General features: G+C 45.7%; 1 protein-coding gene across 2 annotated transcripts in view; it reads left to right on the forward strand.

Moving 5' to 3' along the window:
- Nucleotides 1-18,845, forward strand: part of PPP2R5D (protein phosphatase 2 regulatory subunit B'delta) — a 63,807-nt gene that overhangs the window by 36,686 nt on the left and 8,276 nt on the right. The window contains exons 8-14 of one of the 2 annotated variants that reach the window (XM_063123930.1): nt 191-250; nt 560-668; nt 5,428-5,481; nt 11,080-11,254; nt 12,190-12,313; nt 13,079-13,180; nt 17,939-18,011. In XM_063123930.1, the coding sequence (XP_062980000.1) occupies nt 191-250; nt 560-668; nt 5,428-5,481; nt 11,080-11,254; nt 12,190-12,313; nt 13,079-13,180; nt 17,939-18,011 (697 nt within the window). Of the gene's footprint in view, nt 1-190; nt 251-559; nt 669-5,427; nt 5,482-11,079; nt 11,255-12,185; nt 12,314-13,078; nt 13,181-17,938; nt 18,012-18,845 lie in introns of both variants that reach the window. The other variant, XM_063123929.1, reaches the window with a different exon arrangement.

Below are 18,845 nucleotides of genomic sequence, written 5' to 3' on the forward strand. Positions count from 1 at the left end.
AAACATACAGCATAAAACAATAAATATGCACAGTTACAAACAAATTAAACCATGATCCGAGGTAAAAACAATATATAATTTAAAAGCAGTAAAAGCAGTTAAAACAATGTGCCAGTGAGTTTAACCGTCAAAGGCTTTGTTAAAAAGCCATGTGCATTTTGTGCTTGACTTCGATTTCTCTTTACTCCAGGTTTATCTATGAGACAGAGCACCATAATGGGATTGCAGAACTGTTAGAGATTTTAGGGAGGTAAGGGCCTTTCTTTCTCTTCCCATTCTGTAGGAGGCACTTTGGCAAGGGGTAAGTGATTATGGGCTAGGCCTTAAGTGAGATCCCCATTCCCCACCCCCACCCCCATGTTGCTAAGAGTCTTCCAAGAAAACATGCTTTGAACTGTACAACTGGGTTGTTCAGAGCTTTGCAGATGTTTCCTGCAGATATCCCAGTGATGTGGCAACAGCAAGGTGGGGTTTTGGGAGCAGCTTTGTGTACACACACACACACACACACACACACACGTGAGCCCTGGATGTTTACGATTCTCTCCCTTCTCCCCAGTATAATCAATGGATTTGCTTTGCCCCTGAAGGAAGAGCACAAGATGTTCCTCATCCGGGTCTTGCTGCCATTACACAAAGTGAAATCATTGAGCGTCTATCACCCCCAGGTAAACAGTTCATTCTTTTAACATGTTTTGGTATTTTTTAATGGAAATCGTTTTTAGGTAAAACGTTTTAATCGTTTTGCTATAAGTTGCGTTGGGTCTTTTTAAAGAAGTAGGTGACTAGGAGATTCAATAAATGTCGCCGCCGACAACAACCACATGCAAGACATGACAACAACATATGACAGACAGGCTTTATCTGGCTCTGCTTTTGGAGCTGTTGCTTCTCAGTTTTGGGGGGACTTCCTGTGCCTGTTTGGTGCATTCTCTTCCCCTTTTTATTGTTTTATTATGTTTTTATTAGAATGTAAGCCTATGCAGCAGGGTTTTGCTATTTTATTGTTTTACTCTGTACAGCACCATGTACACTGATGGTGCTATAATAATAATAATAATATAGACCAACTGCATAACTGTTCATAATCCATACATTGCCTGGACTCAGCACCTTCTTCCATATCATGTTGTCAACATGCCAAGTCTTAATATCTCAATTAATGTGAGGACAGTAGGAATATTAGAAGAGCTCTGCTGGATCAGACCGAATGCAGCACCCTGTTTCCAACATTGGCCAATCAATGAACTCACTGCAGAGGCCACCAGTGAGGGAGGAAGCAGCAGCCAGGCACCTCTCCACCGTGCCTGGGTCCAGCTCCAGCTGAGAGCCCCCTCCCTCCTGCTACCTACTGTCTCTGGAGAGGCCACCAGTGAGGGAGGAAGCAGCAGCCAGGCACCTCTCCACCGTGCCTGGGTCCAGCTCCAGCTGAGAGCCCCCTCCCTCCTGCTACCTACTGTCTCTGGAGAGGCCACCAGTGAGGGAGGAAGCAGCAGCCAGGCATCTCTCCACCGTGCCTGGGTCCAGCTCCAGCTGAGAGCCCCCTCCCTCCTGCTACCAAGTGTCTCTGCAGAGGCCACCAGTGAGGGAGGAAGCAGCAGCCAGGCATCTCTCCACCGTGCCTGGGTCCAGCTCCAGCTGAGAGCCCCCTCCCTCCTGCTACCAAGTGTCTCTGCAGAGGCCACCAGTGAGGGAGGAAGCAGCAGCCAGGCACCTCTCCACCGTGCCTGGGTCCAGCTCCAGCTGAGAGCCCCCTCCCTCCTGCTACCTACTGTCTCTGGAGAGGCCACCAGTGAGGGAGGAAGCAGCAGCCAGGCATCTCTCCACCGTGCCTGGGTCCAGCTCCAGCTGAGAGCCCCCTCCCTCCTGCTACCAAGTGTCTCTGCAGAGGCCACCAGTGAGGGAGGAAGCAGCAGCCAGGCATCTCTCCACCGTGCCTGGGTCCAGCTCCAGCTGAGAGCCCCCTCCCTCCTGCTACCAAGTGTCTCTGCAGAGGCCACCAGTGAGGGAGGAAGCAGCAGCCAGGCACCTCTCCACCGTGCCTGGGTCCAGCTCCAGCTGAGAGCCCCCTCCCTCCTGCTACCTACTGTCTCTGGAGAGGCCACCAGTGAGGGAGGAAGCAGCAGCCAGGCATCTCTCCACCGTGCCTGGGTCCAGCTCCAGCTGAGAGCCCCCTCCCTCCTGCTACCAAGTGTCTCTGCAGAGGCCACCAGTGAGGGAGGAAGCAGCAGCCAGGCATCTCTCCACCGTGCCTGGGTCCAGCTCCAGCTGAGAGCCCCCTCCCTCCTGCTACCAAGTGTCTCTGCAGAGGCCACCAGTGAGGGAGGAAGCAGCAGCCAGGCACCTCTCCACCGTGCCTGGGTCCAGCTCCAGCTGAGAGCCCCCTCCCTCCTGCTACCAACTGTAACTGCTGAACTTTACGACTAAGATTGTAGTGCCTGAATTTGCTTTCCTTTCCCCCCTCCTCCTCCTCCCTCCCAATCCCCTTTCCTTTTGTGTCATGTCTTTTAGATTGTAAGCCTGTGGGCAGGGACTGTCAAGAAATACTCTCCGTGAGAGCCTTTTTTGGCTGAATGGCGGTATAAAAATCCTTAAATAAAATAAATAAATAAACCAGAGGCCTCTGGGCAATGCATAAGAAGGGCGTAAGCGTAATAGCTCCCCACTTGCTGGTTTCCTTGTCACGGCTGGTGCTCTCATTTTGCCTCCAGGTCTAGTAGCCGTTAATAGCCTTATCCTCTGTGAATGTGTCTAATTCCCTTTTAAAGCTGCCTAAGTCGGCAGCTGTTGCCACATACCGAGGCACCGAATTCCATGGGTTGGATCCAGACTTGCCTCTCCACAAAGGGAGGGCCTCCTTCCGTTTGCAGAAGGGACCAAGATCCAGCCAAGGCTCCCCCGTGAGTGGGGGGAGAGGAGGAGGAGGAGGAGGAGGAGGAGGAGGAGGAGACCACAAGATAGAAGGGATGACCACCAATTTGGATGGTTTTACAAGGGGATTAGACAAATTCATGGAGAAGATAATCAATGGCTATTGCTCATGATGCCTATATATTACCTCTAGTATCGGAAGCATATATTATGTGTACCAGTTGCTGGGAAACACGAAGGAGAGGGCACTGTTTCACTCATGTTTTTCTTGTGGGTTTCTCATTGGCACAGCTGGTTGGCCACAATGGGAACAGACTGCAGGGCGAGATGGACCCTTGGTTTGATCCAGCATGGCTCTTCTTACGATCTTTTGATGCAGTGTTTTACCAATTTCACTACTCTAGCCCGCAGCGCCACCTCCTGCACTATTTCAGAGGGTCCCACAACCAGATGGGGGAGAGGGGTGCTCAGGGAACTGTGGAAATGGCTGCATCCTTCTTTAGTTGTGCGTCCTGTGGGTGGAGGGCTGCCAGTGGGGAGCCTGGATCCAACCTCATCAGTTAATTATATGCTGCATGAAGAAGTACTTTTTCCCATCTGTCCTGAATATACTGCACATCAATTTCATTGGGTTACCCTAAATTCTAGTGTTATAGGGGGAGAGGGGGAGACCTCTCTATCCACTTTCTCCAAACTATTCACGATTTTATAAACCTCTTACTATTTTCCCACATTAGTCATCTCCTCCGCCTTAAACTAAAAAGGCCCCAATATTTTAGCTTCTCTAAATGGAGAAGATCTTTTTCATTGCAGTCGTACCCCAAATTGACATTTTCATTGAGCTGTCCACCACAACCCCAAGATTTCTTTCCTGGTTAGTCCCTGCCATTTCAACTTGGTCATATATAAAATTTAGGATCTTGGTCAGTGTATATATAAAATGTAGGACTTTACCATGTCCATTTCCCATCCTCCTAATTTGGAGATAACATTTCACAGCTCTTTGCAATCCATTTGAGTTTTCACCATCCTGAAAACAGTGGCAATCTTAATGCTCATCCCATGGTACCATATAATTTTGTGATCATTTAAACTTAAATGGCATTAGTTGCAATTCAGATCCCATTGCTTGCCTCTTTCCATTGCAAGAATTGTTTACTTATTCTCATCCTCTTCTTCCTGTTCTTAATTCATCACTAACCTTCTTATCAAATGACTATGTATTCAGGTGCCTTTGGTAGTCAGGAGCCTTTGGCACGAGACACCTTTGGCTTAAACATCTGCGCACTTGGCCTTTTTATGTGAAGATTCTGATAAAATGTTCTCTGGATGGTTTGCTATTGACAAGAAGTCGTTTGCTCAGAGAGTAACAGAGGCTAGGGTCCAGAGGTCCAGAATATGTGATTATTTCAAGGCACAGTCCTCTTTCAGTTCACCTAGAAAGCATATGTACAGTGTGTGCTTTTATTTACACAAAAATAGTTCCCACTGACTCCTAAGGAACTCCCAAGTAAACGTGCATCATATTGCAATGTGAGTTTGTGGGCTAGGATGCAGCTGGCTGGCATTTGTAATCTTCTGGGCAGACTTATTTTTTTAAAAAAATATATAGGGCCTGTTCAGAAGACCCCTTAATTACCCTGCTGGTTAAGGCATTTGGTTAAGCAGCAGGCTTTAAGGTGTTTGTGCGATGCATTTTGCTAAACCCTGCTCACTCACTAACCACACAGTTGGACCGTCTGCAGCAAGGTTCTTCTTCGTGGTCTCTGTGCTTTCACACATATGGGCTCTGCGCCTGCGTGGAGCTCATTTCTATAGCTGAGGCAAAAGGTTTTATTTATTATTTATTATTTATTTATTTATTACATTTCTATACCGCCCAATAGCCGGAGCTCTCTGGGCGGTTCACAAAAATTAAAAACATTCGAAGTATAAAACAACAGTATAAAACCATAGCACAAAATACAATATCCACTGACTCTGGGTTCCCGTCCTTCTCTTCAGTTCCTTGAGACCAGTCAAGGAAGAGAAGGACAGGAACCCAGAGTCAGTGGATGATGGGGGAGGGGTTCCCACCAAAAACATTTGCCTCAGCTATAGAAGTTCCAAAACGAGCTCCACGCAGGTGCAGAGCCCATATGTGTGAATGTACAGATGACCACTCGAAGAACTACGGTTACAGGTAAGCAACCTGCATTTAGTGGCTTTAACCGTGGCTTAAAGTGTTGTGTGCGACAGCACAGCTTGTGGTTAGTGCTAACCCCAAAGAACCACAGTTTCGCTAACCACAGAGCCTGAAGTGTCGTCTGAACAGGCCTGCCCTTTCTTGTAAAGAGCCCAGACGTGCCATCTTACCAAAAGGCTGATGATAGATCAGCCTCCCGCAACCTGGTACCTTCCAGATGTGTTGGACTGCAATTCCCAGAATTCCCAGCCAGCATCTGGAGAGCACTAGGTTGGGGAAGGCAGCTTTATTATATTACACACAAGCTTGCTGTCTGCCTCTGTCATTTCCACCATAGCTGAAGGTCTGACTCTGGTGTGTTCTTCCTGCAGTTGGCGTATTGTGTGGTGCAGTTCTTGGAGAAAGACAGCAGCCTGACTGAACCGGTAAGCGTTCCCTTTGCGACCAGGTGATGCTGGGATTATTGTGATGCACTCTGGGTCAAGCTGCTTTTTGCCAAACTTTCGGAAACTGCAGCTGGTAAGGAATCCCCTTGCAGTGGAGAAGTGGTTGTTCAGAGCATCCCGTATAAACTCAGATGCCATTTTTCTTGGTAGAAAGGGTGGGGTACAAATCAAATAAGGGTGCAATCCTATGCTTGTTTAGACAGGAAGAAGTCCCACAATTCCTAGCAGCCAGCCAGCCATGCCCTAGCTAGCCATGCTGGCTGGGGAATGCTGGGAATCACCCATCTGAAGTCCAGCCTGGGAGGTGGCAGGGGGGTGGGGGAGTCTGCCGCAGGACGATCAGGGCTGCTTGGAGCTTACAGGATTTCCATGGAGCCCTGGTCTGTCTGCCGGATTTTGCGGGCATCTTATTTGTTATTTTATGGCATTTGCGGCTGTAAAGCACTTACGTCTATGTAAATTGCGGTTGTAAAGCCCTTTAGGGCCACAATTTATGCAGAAGTAAGAGCTTTACGGCTGCAATTTACGTAGAAGTAAGTGTGTTATGGCCGTAAATGCTGTATAATGCACAAATTACAGCAGCAATTTTCATACGATAGGCTAAAGACAGTCGCCGTTAGCATATTTTGTCTTTCTGAAAGCCGTAAGAGTGTTCCAAGCGAAATCCAGAGGACATGCAGGTAGAGGGGGGCAGTTCGCTACAGACTCCTCAGGTCTGATGGGAGTCCACAGCAGATTTCTCCACCACCCCTAGTTGTAGGAGCTTTTATGTCTACACATGCATAGGATTGTGCCCTAAATAAATAAACAGCAAACTCTGAGTGCCAGCCTTTATGAAGCCAAAAACGGCACAGCCCACGCACAAGAAGGAACAATGAGGAAACGCCAAGATTTGCAGAAATACAAATAAACTTATGGGAAAGGAAACCGCCAAGAGGTCAGGGCACGGCAGCCTCACAATCTAATGAGCTAACTAGACTGATTGACTGTTGGAGGGATGGGAAAAGAAATTGAAAGGGGTGGAGATGGGATAATGGAATGGGAATACCCTGGAGCACGGCATGGTTTAGTAGTCTTATTTTTAGAAGTGGTTTATTTAATGTTACTGCGTATTATATTATATTATTTATTTATTTATAATGTATCGCTTAATATTATTTATTTATTTATAATGTATTGCTTAATATTATTTATTATTTTTATTATGTTTTTATGGGAGGAAAGTACTCCGAGGGCCACATTATGTGGCAGAAAGGAAAGGAAAGGAACCTCTCGTGCAAGCACTGAGTCATTACTGACTCTTGAAGGGACGTCAGCTTTCGCTGACGTTTTCTTGGCAGGCCTTATAGCGGGGTGGTTTGCCGTTGCCTTCCCCGGCCGTTATTACCTTTCCCCCAGCTAACTGGGTACTCATTTTACCGACCTCGGGAGGATGGAAGGCTGAGTCGACCCAAGCCGGCTGCCTGAAACCAGCTTCTGCTGGGATCGAACTCAAGCCGTGGGGAGAGTTTCAGCTGCAGAAACTGCTGCTTTACCGCTCTGCGCCACACGAGGCACCTGTGGCAGAAAAACAACATACAAATTCTGCAAACAAATAAATAAATGAAACAGTTCCTCAAAGATCAGAACTATTCTAGCCGAGCTCTCCTGGTGCGTTTGCAGTCAAACAAAGAAGTCTGTCTCTAAGTAAATAGGCTGTATTATGCAAATCAATCAGTCCCACAGTGGTTTAGGTTACAGACTTTGTCATCCTAAGCAGCCTAGTGCTAGCAATCTTGATTAAGCTGGCACAATATTAAATAGACAACCTGAAGATCTCTTTGAGGGATGCACTAGTGTTAAGAGAGAGGTTGCTGCAAATCTGGCACCAGTCTGCATAGCACAATCTGAAAGGCTTTTCCTGCTCCGCTCCTCAGGGAAGGTCTTCCCCTAGAGATCTCTTGTGGTGGGCCAACCTTGTAGAGTGCTTCACTTCCAGAAACTGCTGCTCCCTCTTGACCTGACGTCTGATCCTTACATCTGTCTTGCCCACCTCCTCCCCCCCCCGCCCCCGGTATGAGTTGCTGTGTTCCCACAGAGGTAGAGGTTATGGTTATGGATTCTTCTCTGTCTCTTGAAGCTCTGGTTCCTCCCCCACCACGTCACACTGTTCCTCATCTGACTCTGGGTCCATTCCCACATCCACTTGAGAGACCTCTGCTGAGCTGCTGGGGCCAATCCTGACAGTTGTTAACCTTCATGAGGCCATATATCGAGAGTCGAGTGGTGGATTCATCTTGACCACACTCAAACGAGGTAGCTGTGAGGACCAGGCTAGGCCCAGGAGAAGACTCCTCACGCTTTTCAGCCAGGATGCCTAATCGCTCAAGGCCAGTTGACAGATATGGCCGGGCTGGCGCCGGTCTCTTCTGCCCCGGACAGATGGCATCCTCCAATTGGCATTCTTACCTTCCTATGAAACCATAAACCGCAATTAAAACAACTTTGTTCCCAGATTCCAACTCCTATGCGCCCCTATCCCAGTTAACCCATGCCTTTCCCTTACAGAGACCACCAAAAAATCTAGACCTGAGGTCAGTAGTTTGAGCAGAAGTTGGAAGGTCAGAGGGCAGAATGCATGACTCTGTTGGTCAGACAAAAGCAGAAACCTAGGTTCCTAGTATTTATACCAGATCTGGTCAATCTGAGGACTTTATCACGTCTGCCAGTCACAGGGGCTGATGTTGCACACCCTTATTCAAAGGGGCATTGAACTTCTTTCAGCCTGAGAGCAGAATTCATAGAATCATAGAATAGTAGAGTTGGAAGGGATCTATAAGGCCATCGAGTCCAACTCCCTGCTCAGTGCAGGAATACACATTAAAGCATCCCTGAAAGATGGCTGACCAGATGGCTCTTGAAGGCCTCTAGTGTGGGAGAGCCCACTACCTCCCTGGGTAATTGGTTCAATTGTTGTACTGCTGTAACAGTCAGAACATTTTTCCTGATGTCCAGCCAGAATCTGGCTTCCTGTAACTTGAGCCCATTAGTCAGTGTCCTGAACTCTGGGATGATCGAGAAGAGATCCTGGTCCTCTTCTTTGTGACAACATCATCATCATTATTATTATTATTATTATTAATAATAATAATAATAATATCCTGCCTTTTCCCCAGTACTGGGACTCAAGGCGATTTAAAAGATTAAAACATGTACAATAAAGGAAAGGAAAGGAACCTCTCGTGCAAGCACTGAGTCATTACTGACTCTTGGAGGGACACCAGCTTTCGCTGACGTTTTCTTGGCAGGCCTTATAGCGGGGTGGTTTGCCGTTGCCTTCCCCGGCCGTTATTACCTTTCCCCCAGCTAACTGGGTACTCATTTTACTGACCTTGGGAGGATGGAAGGCTGAGTCGACCCGAGCCGGCTGCCTGAAACCAGCTTCCGCTGGGATTGAACTCAGGCCGTGGAGAGAGTTTCAGCTGCAGAAACTGCTGCTTTATCGCTCTGCGCCACACGAGGCTCTGTGTACAATAAAACATATAAATATAAATTCACAAAAGTAAGATAGAATTAAACCTGCAGTAAAATTAAAATCATGTTAATTTTAAAAAAAAGAGTAACAGAGCAAAAGGGGGGATCCAATACATTAACACAGGTCCAGAGTACCAAAAGCCTTCCGGAACAATTTTTTTTTTGCCTGCCTGTGAAAGTGTAGCACAGAGCCTTGCAGCAGCCACTGAGAAGGCCCTCTCCCACGTATCCATCAGGTGTGCCTGGGATGTTTGTGGGACTGAGAGAAAGTCCTTCCCAGAAGATCTCAGAGCATGGACAGGCTCATATGGGAGAATACAGTCTTTCAGATAACCTAGACCCGAGCTGTATAGGGCTTTATAGGTGATAACCAGGACTTTAAATTGTGCCCAGAAACAGACCGGAAGCCAGTGGAAATGTTTTAACAGGGGAGTTGTATGCTCCCTGTAACCAGCCCCGGTCAACACTCTGGCTGCAGCTCTTTTAACCAGCTGAGGTTTCTGAACACTCTTTGAAGGCAGCCCCATGTAGAGTGTGTTACAGTAGTCCAAATGGGATGTAACTAAGGCATGTGTCTCCGTGGCCAAGTCCGACATCTCAAGGAATGGGCGCAGCTGGCGCACTAGCTTTAACTGTGCAAATGCACTCCTGGCCACCTCCTAAACCTGGGCATCCAGGCTCAGGGCTAAATCCAGGAGTATACCCAAGCTGCAAACTTGTGTCTTCAGGGGGAGTGTAACCCCATCCAGCACAAGCTGAATCCCTATTCCCTGATCTGCCTTTTGTCTGACCAAAAGCATCTCTGTCTTGTCAGGATTAAGCTTCAATTTGTTTGCCCTCATCCAGGCCATTACTGCTGACAGACACTGAAACAGCTTTCTTGGAATCGGGTGGAAAGGAGTAGAGTTGAAGAGTGCTATCATGTCTCCCCTCAGTCTTCAGTGTTGGAGAAGTTCTGGCTGGGGGTGGGGTGGATTCCAGAAGTGGGTTAAGCTGAAGGCAAATCTGTGGGATCGAACGCAAAAAGGGGTGGGGCCAAAATCCCCAAACTACCAGGGTAAAGCTCTTAGCGTAACATTCTTACTGCTAGTAACTAAGCCTTAAGAGAGGCATTCTAGAATAGCTGGGGGCGAGGGGAAGCTAAGAAACTACCCGATGATTGGCAGTAGGGTGGAAAGGGGAGGAGGCATGGCGATCCAGGGAACCCTGGAAGGCCAATTTGGTTCAACACCCCTGCGTTATTTCATTCTGTGTCTGAAAAAGTCTCTATGGCCCAAGTACAGTCTAAGAGACGGCACAATCCTCTGCATGTTTAGACCGGTGACGGCTGGTGCCTCTGATATCAGTGAGGCTCCGCACCTCTGATAGCTCCTATGCGGCAGAGTCTTGCTATTTACTGTTTTACTCTGTACAGCACCATGTACATTGATGGTGCTATATAAATAAATAAATAATAATAATAATAATAATAATAATAATAATAATAATAGAATTCTGACTGAAACCCGGAACAGATTCACTGCTCCACTGACGTCGGAGTCTCCAACCTCCACCGGTGTTTTAGGCAGAAAGATTCCTAGAATTCCTAGATAGTCGCCCTGAATTCTCAGGCTAACTGGTTAAATTTGTACTTGCTGATTAAACGTGGCCTGGATAATTTAATCGACTAAATCTGTAGATTAAAAGTAATTAAAACTTGCAGTAATAAGCAACACAGAAGCAGTTTGAGTTTCTTGCTTCTCATTGAAACCCATCATACCTCCTGGAATATAGCGAAAGGCGCAGGGGGTATTCAGAATCAACACCAAGCCATGCTGGCTGGGGCATGCTGGGAGTTGTTGGACTTTTTTTCTGCCTAAAAAGACATCTAGGATAGCACCCTAATTGATACTTTGGAAGGAAAAAAAAAGTTTAAAAGATGTTCCACAAGTCTCGTACCCGACATAAATAATGGTCCTCTAGTAGGATTTTTTTTCCAGACTGAAAATATGCCAGGCTCTATCACCAATCGATGTGCTTTCTCATTTCTCTAATACTTGTAATCTGCTTTCGTTCTCTGTTCAGGTGATTGTGGGCTTGCTGAAGTTTTGGCCAAAAACACACAGTCCCAAGGAGGTTATGTTCCTGAATGAGCTGGAAGAAATAATGGATGTCATTGAGCCCTCTGAGTTCGTGAAGGTTATGGAACCTCTCTTCAGGCAGCTGGCCAAGTGTGTCTCCAGCCCGCACTTTCAGGTGGGTTCAACACTCAGGAAGGTGGCCACAGCTTTAGTCTCTGTTCATGTGCAGAGGGAAACCCTTGAGACTACATGATAAAGTATGCAATACTGCAGTGAGAATTGCAGCTGGTGAAGTTACAAAGTTCATCTTCCTAACTGACACAACTGCTGAGTTCAGATGCAACAATCTCAGTCCAATAAACCATGGTTTATCAGATCAAGAGCCAGTGTGGTGTAGTAGCTAATGTGCTAGACTAGGAGTCAGGAGATCCAGGTTCTATTCCTCACACTCAGCCATAGAAACTCACCGAGTGACTTTGGGCCACTCACAGACTTTCAGCCCAACCTACCTCACAGAGTTGTTGTTGTGAGGATAAAATGGAGAGGAGGAGGATTATGTATGCTGCCTTGGGTTCCTTGGGGGAAAAAAGGCAGAATATAAATGAAATAAATAAATAAATAAGAATGACCCTGTTCAGCTGACACTAAGCTACAGTGGTTAAGCATTATGGCTTAGCGTGTTGTATGAACCGTATCTAACCATGGTGGCTAAATAACTATGGTTTAAACACGCACACTAACCATTTGCTGCAAAAGGGCTAGCAACCTAACCATGGCTTAGTGTGTTGTCCGAATAGGCTCAATGAGTGTTGTTTGTGTGCTCCTCTCTTTCCTTCCTTTGAGCACCATAATGCAAACTATGTCTTGCTATCCTGGTTTGTTGTCTGAGATTAAACCAGCTTCTTGGTTTGAACCTACCAGGAAACTGGTTTATCAAACCCCACAAGTTTTGCACCACAGTGTAAAAGAAAAGGGAGGAGGGGGCAGATACCAGGACATTACGTTAAGTCCATATACACAGCCTGAAGTGTTTAAAAAATAAAAATCCAGACCGGCTCTCCTTTATAAGATCTATTTATTTAACATGTGTTTCTCCCTCTCTTTATACAGGTAGCAGAGAGGGCATTGTATTATTGGAACAATGAATACATCATGAGTTTGATCAGTGACAATGCAGCCAAAATACTCCCTATCATGTTTCCTGCGCTCTACAAGAATTCCAAAAGTCATTGGAACAAGTATGTCGTTTCTGCGTTCATTGGGCATGAATGAAATTACAGAGGAGAGAGCTCCGTCTTGCTCTTCCGCTGTAGGCTGTTGATGCTGTGTGAATGCTGATGCCATCTTCTGTTTCTGGTCGTACATGTTTGGCCCGGAGAGAAAGAGAAGAGCATCAGAGATGGTTGCTAGAAATACGCAAGCACTTAACAGAAAAGAAAAGAAAAATCTCAATAGGCTGAATTGAGCTTGCTCTCTTAAAATCGGACCATTCACAGATTTATGGATCTCTTTTTCTTGTGTTTTTTGTGTTTGAAGCTGCTCTAAGCCTTGCTTCTTTTTTACCTGGGGAGTTCACAGTGCTGGTCATTCAGGCTCTTCCTCGGAGAGGGTAGTTCTTCACTTAAGAACATAAGAGGAGCCATACTGGATCAGACCAAGAGTCCATCTAGTCCAGCACTCTGATCACACAGTGGCCAACCAGCCATTGGCCAGGGATAAACAAGCAGGACATGGTGCAACAGCACCCTCCCACCCATGTTCCCCAGTGACTGGTACACACAGGCTTATTGCCTCTGATACTGGAGGTAGCACCCACCATCAGGGCTAGTAGCCATTAATAGCCTTTGCCTCCAAGAATTTATCCAACCCCCTTTTAAAGCCATCCAAATGGGTGGCCGTCACTACATCCTGTGGTAGTGAGTTCCATAATTTAATTATGCACTTCTGTCCAAGGTGATCTGGAATCACTTCTGTGCTTTCTCCGTCACTTCTGTCTTTTGCAGGACAATCCATGGGTTGATCTACAATGCACTGAAGCTGTTCATGGAGATGAACCAGAAGTTGTTTGATGACTGCACACAGCAGTACAAGGCAGAGAAGCAGAAGTGAGTACTCTGGCTGGGAAAACACTGCCAGCAGCTAATCCTGTGAGGGTCGAGAGCCTCCTTTTTCATAACAGTTAAAGCAACGAGGAAGAGGTGGTGTTAGTCATACTAGAGGCCTCTGGAATCAAGACATTTTATTTATTTATTTTATTATTTATTATTATTTATTGTGGTTGATCTTATTTATTATTAATTATTATTATTATTAACAAGACAGTCAAATCATCTTGTGCACAACTTACAGCAGCAGTTTTTAGGAACTTTGCTCTAATCTTTTTAGCAGCCTCAGTGGTGGTGATGATTTCTTTTCTATACTGCCCCATAGATGAATCTTTCTGGGCAGTTTACAAGAATACATAAAAAAAATACAACAGCATTACAAAATACAATATTATGATAAAAACAGACTAAAACATTCTTAACATATACAATTTAAAACAATTAAACACCTAAAAACAATTTCATCAACATTTTTTTAAAAAATAATAATAGACCTGTTCAAGATAGCAGACATAAATGCCCCATCATATGCCATTAAATCATATTTATTTATTTATTACATTTCTATACCGCCCAATAGCCGGAGCTCTCTGGGCGGTTCACAAAAATTAAAACCATTCATAATATAAAACAACAGTATAAAACCATAATATAAAATACAATAAAAAAGCTCAACCAGATAAAAACAGCAGCAATGCAAAATTACAAATTTAAAACACCATGTTAAAATGTATTTATAGATTGTTAAAATGTTGGGAGAATAAAAAGGTATTAAATGCCCAGGAGTAGAGGACAGTCTTAAATGGCACCAAAAAGACGATAGTGTCGGTGACAGGCGGGCCTCAGTGGAGAGATCATTCCACAGTTGGGGGGGCCACCACTGAGAAGGCCCCCTTCTCTCTTGTTGACACCCTCCAAGCCTCTCTTGGAGGAGGCACTTGGAGGACCCCACCGGGTGTTGATTGTAGTGTCCTGGTCCATTCAGGTCGGGAGAGGCATTCCATCAGGTATTGCTATCCGAAGCCATGTAAGGCTTTATTAGTAGGGCTGTGCAAGCCTTGGGCCTCGCATTCAGAAATCCAAATCACAGAGGCCATTTTATGGTGGATCCGCCATTTTATGACAGATCTGCAATTTTCTTGCACAGCCCTAGGCCTCCATAAGGAAGTTACAGCCTACAACTCCCAGCATGCAGTGCCTGGGGGGGGGGGACTGCACTTACAGGGGCCCAGGAATGGTGGGCACATGTATCCTCACCATTGCTGCTGCTGCAGTCACCACCTCCTCAGTGCACTCGCCCACTTCTCGGCACAATCGCCACCTCCTCAGGGTGATCGGCCGCCGCAATCCGGAATACCCCAGTGACCCTGGAGGTGTCCCCATTCCCTTTGCCTTCAGCCCTGGCTGCCATGGAAAGGCGGCCCTTGGGCTGGAAGAGGTTATGCACCCTGGCTTAGGCCAAAGGCCCTGGGGCAGAAGAAAAGCTCCCCAGCACTGCCTTCTGTGACCAGTCCCCCCGGAAGGACCACAGACACCAAAACACTGTGACTTCTAAGCCCAGCACAGCAAGATGGCCCAGAAGGATACGTGGTTGATAACGTGGGAGGCCATTGAGCCGTCCAGAGGAACTAATGGGGTTGTACAATTCGTGTATCTGTAATTCATTTATCATGGCCACCAAAGCTGTTTCTATCCCCAAACCTGGCTGGAAACTGGTTTGGAACAGATCCAAGTTCCCCTGGGCAGTATACAACTGTGGCTTTGCACTGGCGGGAAGCACTACCACTCCCCCCATATCTACTGCAGTCAGATTTCACAGCTCCCCCCTATGTACTGCAGCCCACTGCCCCATATCTCATATAGTTCTGGAAGTTCCCCTAACTTTCAAGATCAGCTTTTTGGCGGTGGGTGCAAGGGGCTGCAGTGAGGATTGGTGTAAATTGGGAGCATATTCCATTAGTGTAGAGTTGGGCTGCTTGCATCCCTCTGGATGTCTTGGACTACAGCTCCCATCATCTGACACCATTGGTTATGCTGGCTAGGGCTGATGTGAGTTGTGGGCCAAAATATCTGGAGGGCCACAAGTTGTCCACCCTTGCACTAGTGGAAAGCCACCATTGGATAACAACCCATTGACTGGGTTTGCACATCACGCTAACCCACACTCAGTGGTTGCGTGTGGGTTGTTGTTGAACTATGAGTTAGCTGTGTCTGAACCCAGGACATTTTCCAGAGAGTGGCTTATTTTTCTTGAACGAGTCACCTTGAGAACTCATGGTTTGTTGTTGGGTTGTTCAGAGTGGTTAACAAGCCACCCTGCAGAAAATGTCTTGGGTTCAGAGAACACACAAACCCATGGTTCAACAAACAGCCCATGGTTCAACCACAGCCCACACTCAAGCAACTGAATGTGGGTTAACGTGTTGTGTGAATAGCCCCATTGTATGCAACCCTTTGTCCCTGCTCTGTCCCCACTGAGAAAGTTAAACTTAGTCTTATGCACACTTTTCTGAGGAAATAAGAAACACAGTGCAACTTACTTCTGAATAAAAACTACAAAGAGTCTTGTGGCATTTTCTAGACTTAGCAAAGTTATTGTAGCATAAGCTTTCAGAAACTAGTTATTACTTCTGAGTAGACATACTTAGGATTGTGCCGTTACGGACACTTCGTCCCCATTAAAATCACTGGTCTTAAGAGCTTAACTGTACTTGGCATGTCCAGTTCTACAAAGCTTGACATTTCATGCATAGGAGGATTTGACCTTTGAGGTACTACAACGTTTTGAGTTGGGTTGGAATGGCAGGGGGAGTCTTTGGGATTGTATCCCAATTAAGTTTATAAAGTGGGGAGGTAATGGATTGGGGGTTTATGCCCCAACTATGCAGGCAGGGATAAGGCTATCAGTGGCTACTACTTGTAGTGGCTGTATCTTTCCTCCAGGACTAGAGCTTGCATGCCTCTGTATACCAGTTGCTGGGAACATGAGGAGGCTGCGATTGCCTTGTTGGCTTCCTATAGGTATATAGCTGCCTATTCACTACCGGGCCAGGTTTAAGATTCTTGTACTTGTGTACAAAGCCCAAAACAACTTGGGACCAGGATACCTGAGAGAGCGCCTTCTCCCCTACCAACCTGCCCAGTCACTGAGGTCATCCGAGGGCCTGCTCCTGGTGGTTCCACATAGACCCATCCTCCAATTGGAGTCCACCAGGGGAAGAGCCTCCAGCGTGGTGGCTCCCCTCCTATGGAATTCCCTGCCTCTGGAGGTCAGGCAGGCGCCAACTTTGTATTCCTTTCAGCGCCTCCTGAAAATGTCATTATTCCAGGAAGCCTTTCCTTAAAGACCAGCCACGGATCACTTTACATTTTGCTTCTTTTAAAGTGTTTGATTCTGTTTTTATTTTATTTCATCCTGTACACCGCTCCGAAATTTTGAATGGGGAGCGGTATATAAATATTGTAAATAAATAAATTAAATAGCTGGCCACTGTAGGAATAGAAGGCTGGTTTAGATAGGTTCAGCAGCTGGTTTAGTTTGGTTCAGCAGAGCTCTTCTTATGAGGGTGTGAGTTAAAAGGAGTGGCTGTTCTGTTTGCATAGGTGGGATTAAAGTAATTGTGGCCTCTGGGAAATCTTGAGGTGGGAGGACAAGTTGGCAAAAGACTTCCTTCTGTGAGACGCGTGGGAAGGAATCTTTGTTTAGAGAGAGAGAGATGAAAAGGCAGGGAAGGAGGATAGTTTCACATTTGAATCCTGTCAATATCTACAACTTAAAGAGGAATGGAATTATTAATTAATTAATTAATTATTACATTTATATACCGCCCCATAGCTGAAGCTCTCTGGGTGGTTTACAGAAGTTAAAAACAGTAAACATTAAAAAGTATACAAAATTTAAAAACCATCCGAAACATAAAAACAACAGTATCCATTTCAAAACAACAGTTCTGGGGGCTGTTAAAAACAAACTTAGCGTTGTTAAATGCTGTTAAATGCCTGGGAGAAGGGAAAAGTCTTGACCTGGCGCCTGAAAGAAAACAGTGTTGGTGCCAGGCGAGTCTCATTGGGGAGATCATTCCACAGTCGGGGGGCCACCGCCGAGAAGGCCCTCTCCCTTGTTGCCATCCTCCGAGCTTCTCTCAGAGTAGGCACTTGGAGGAGGACCTTAGATGTTGAGCGCAATGTATGGGTAGGTTCATGTCGGGAGAGGCGTTCCATCAGGTACTGCTGTCCCAAGCCATTACATTTTTATACCACCCAATAGCCGAAGCTCTCTGGGTGGTTTACAAAAGTTAAAAACAGTGAACATTAAAAACAAATATATAAAATTTAAAGGCATAAAAAGCATAAAAAAAAAACCCAGACAAGATCTGTTTAAAATAACTATTCTGGGGTCAGTTAAAAAACTCAGCATATGCTGTTAAATGTTAAATGCCTGGGAGAAAAGTCTTGACCTGGCGCCGAAAAGATAAAAATGTTGGCACCAGGTGAGCCTCGTCGGGGAGAGGCATAAGCCTTTGGCATAAGCTTTCGTAGGCAGTGTCCAGTACAGCTTATGCCAGGATAAATTTGTTGGCCTTTAAGGTGCCACAAGGCTCTTAACAGACTAACATGGCTAGCCTTCTGGAGACGGTCAATATGTTTATTATAGGGCATTTTAATGGCCTTTTTCAGGCTTTGTTTTAGAATATTTTCTAGTCTGCATTTTAGAGAGATGAAGCATAAATGCAACAATAAATTTCTTTCTATCTTCAGAGGGCGGTTCAGGTTGAAGGAACGAGAAGAAATGTGGCACAAGATTGAGGAGCTAGCCCGCCAGAATCCTCAGGTAATAGTTATTATTGACAGATGACTGATTATTTGGTATGGTTTTTTCCCCCCACATTTCTGCTTTCTTAGCTTACAAGATTGCATACAGTTACTGTGAAAACTGCTCTGTTTGGCCAGCGGGTAGCATTCACGTAGGGCCTACGTTTAAATCTCTTCTCAGCCATGGCTTCATTGCATGGCCCTAGATAGGTTGTTGTCTGCTTCAGTTTCCCATCTGTAAAATGGGAATAATAATAACAATAACAATAATAATAATAATAATAATAATAATAATTATTATTATTATTATTTATTTATTTCTTATCCGCCCCTCCCTTTGGACTGAGGCAGAGAACAACATCAGTACAACAATACAGTATAAATCAGATACATAAAATTAATTAGAAGAGCATATAAAACCAATACAACATCAAAATAACGATCAACACATCTTGAAAGTTCTTGGTTTAACAGTCATCTGAGTAGGCAGGCCTGCCGGAAAAGGCTAGTCTTTAAAGCTATCTTAAATTCAGAGAGAGAGTTAAGTTTACGAATCTCCTCCGGCAGGCCATTCCACAGTCTGGGGGCGACAGAAGAAAAGGTCCTCTGGGTAACAGTTGTCAGCCTAGTTTTGGACAGAGTTTACAAAGAGCAAGATAAATGGCTGTGTCTTCTTTTTGTGGGCTCATTGGACTGAACAAATGTGCCTCTTTAAGGTGTTTGCTAAAGCACCAACAGAACTTGGTTTAATTCTTTCTGGCAAAGTAGAATTCAAGAACCAATCAGCTCCTCTCATCTCTATTTTCTTGCTTAGGGTGCAATCGACAGTGCCCTTCATGATTGGAAGCTTCCA

Source organism: Elgaria multicarinata, chromosome 4, assembly GCF_023053635.1.
Source record: "Elgaria multicarinata webbii isolate HBS135686 ecotype San Diego chromosome 4, rElgMul1.1.pri, whole genome shotgun sequence".
Lineage (NCBI taxonomy): Eukaryota > Metazoa > Chordata > Lepidosauria > Squamata > Anguidae > Elgaria > Elgaria multicarinata.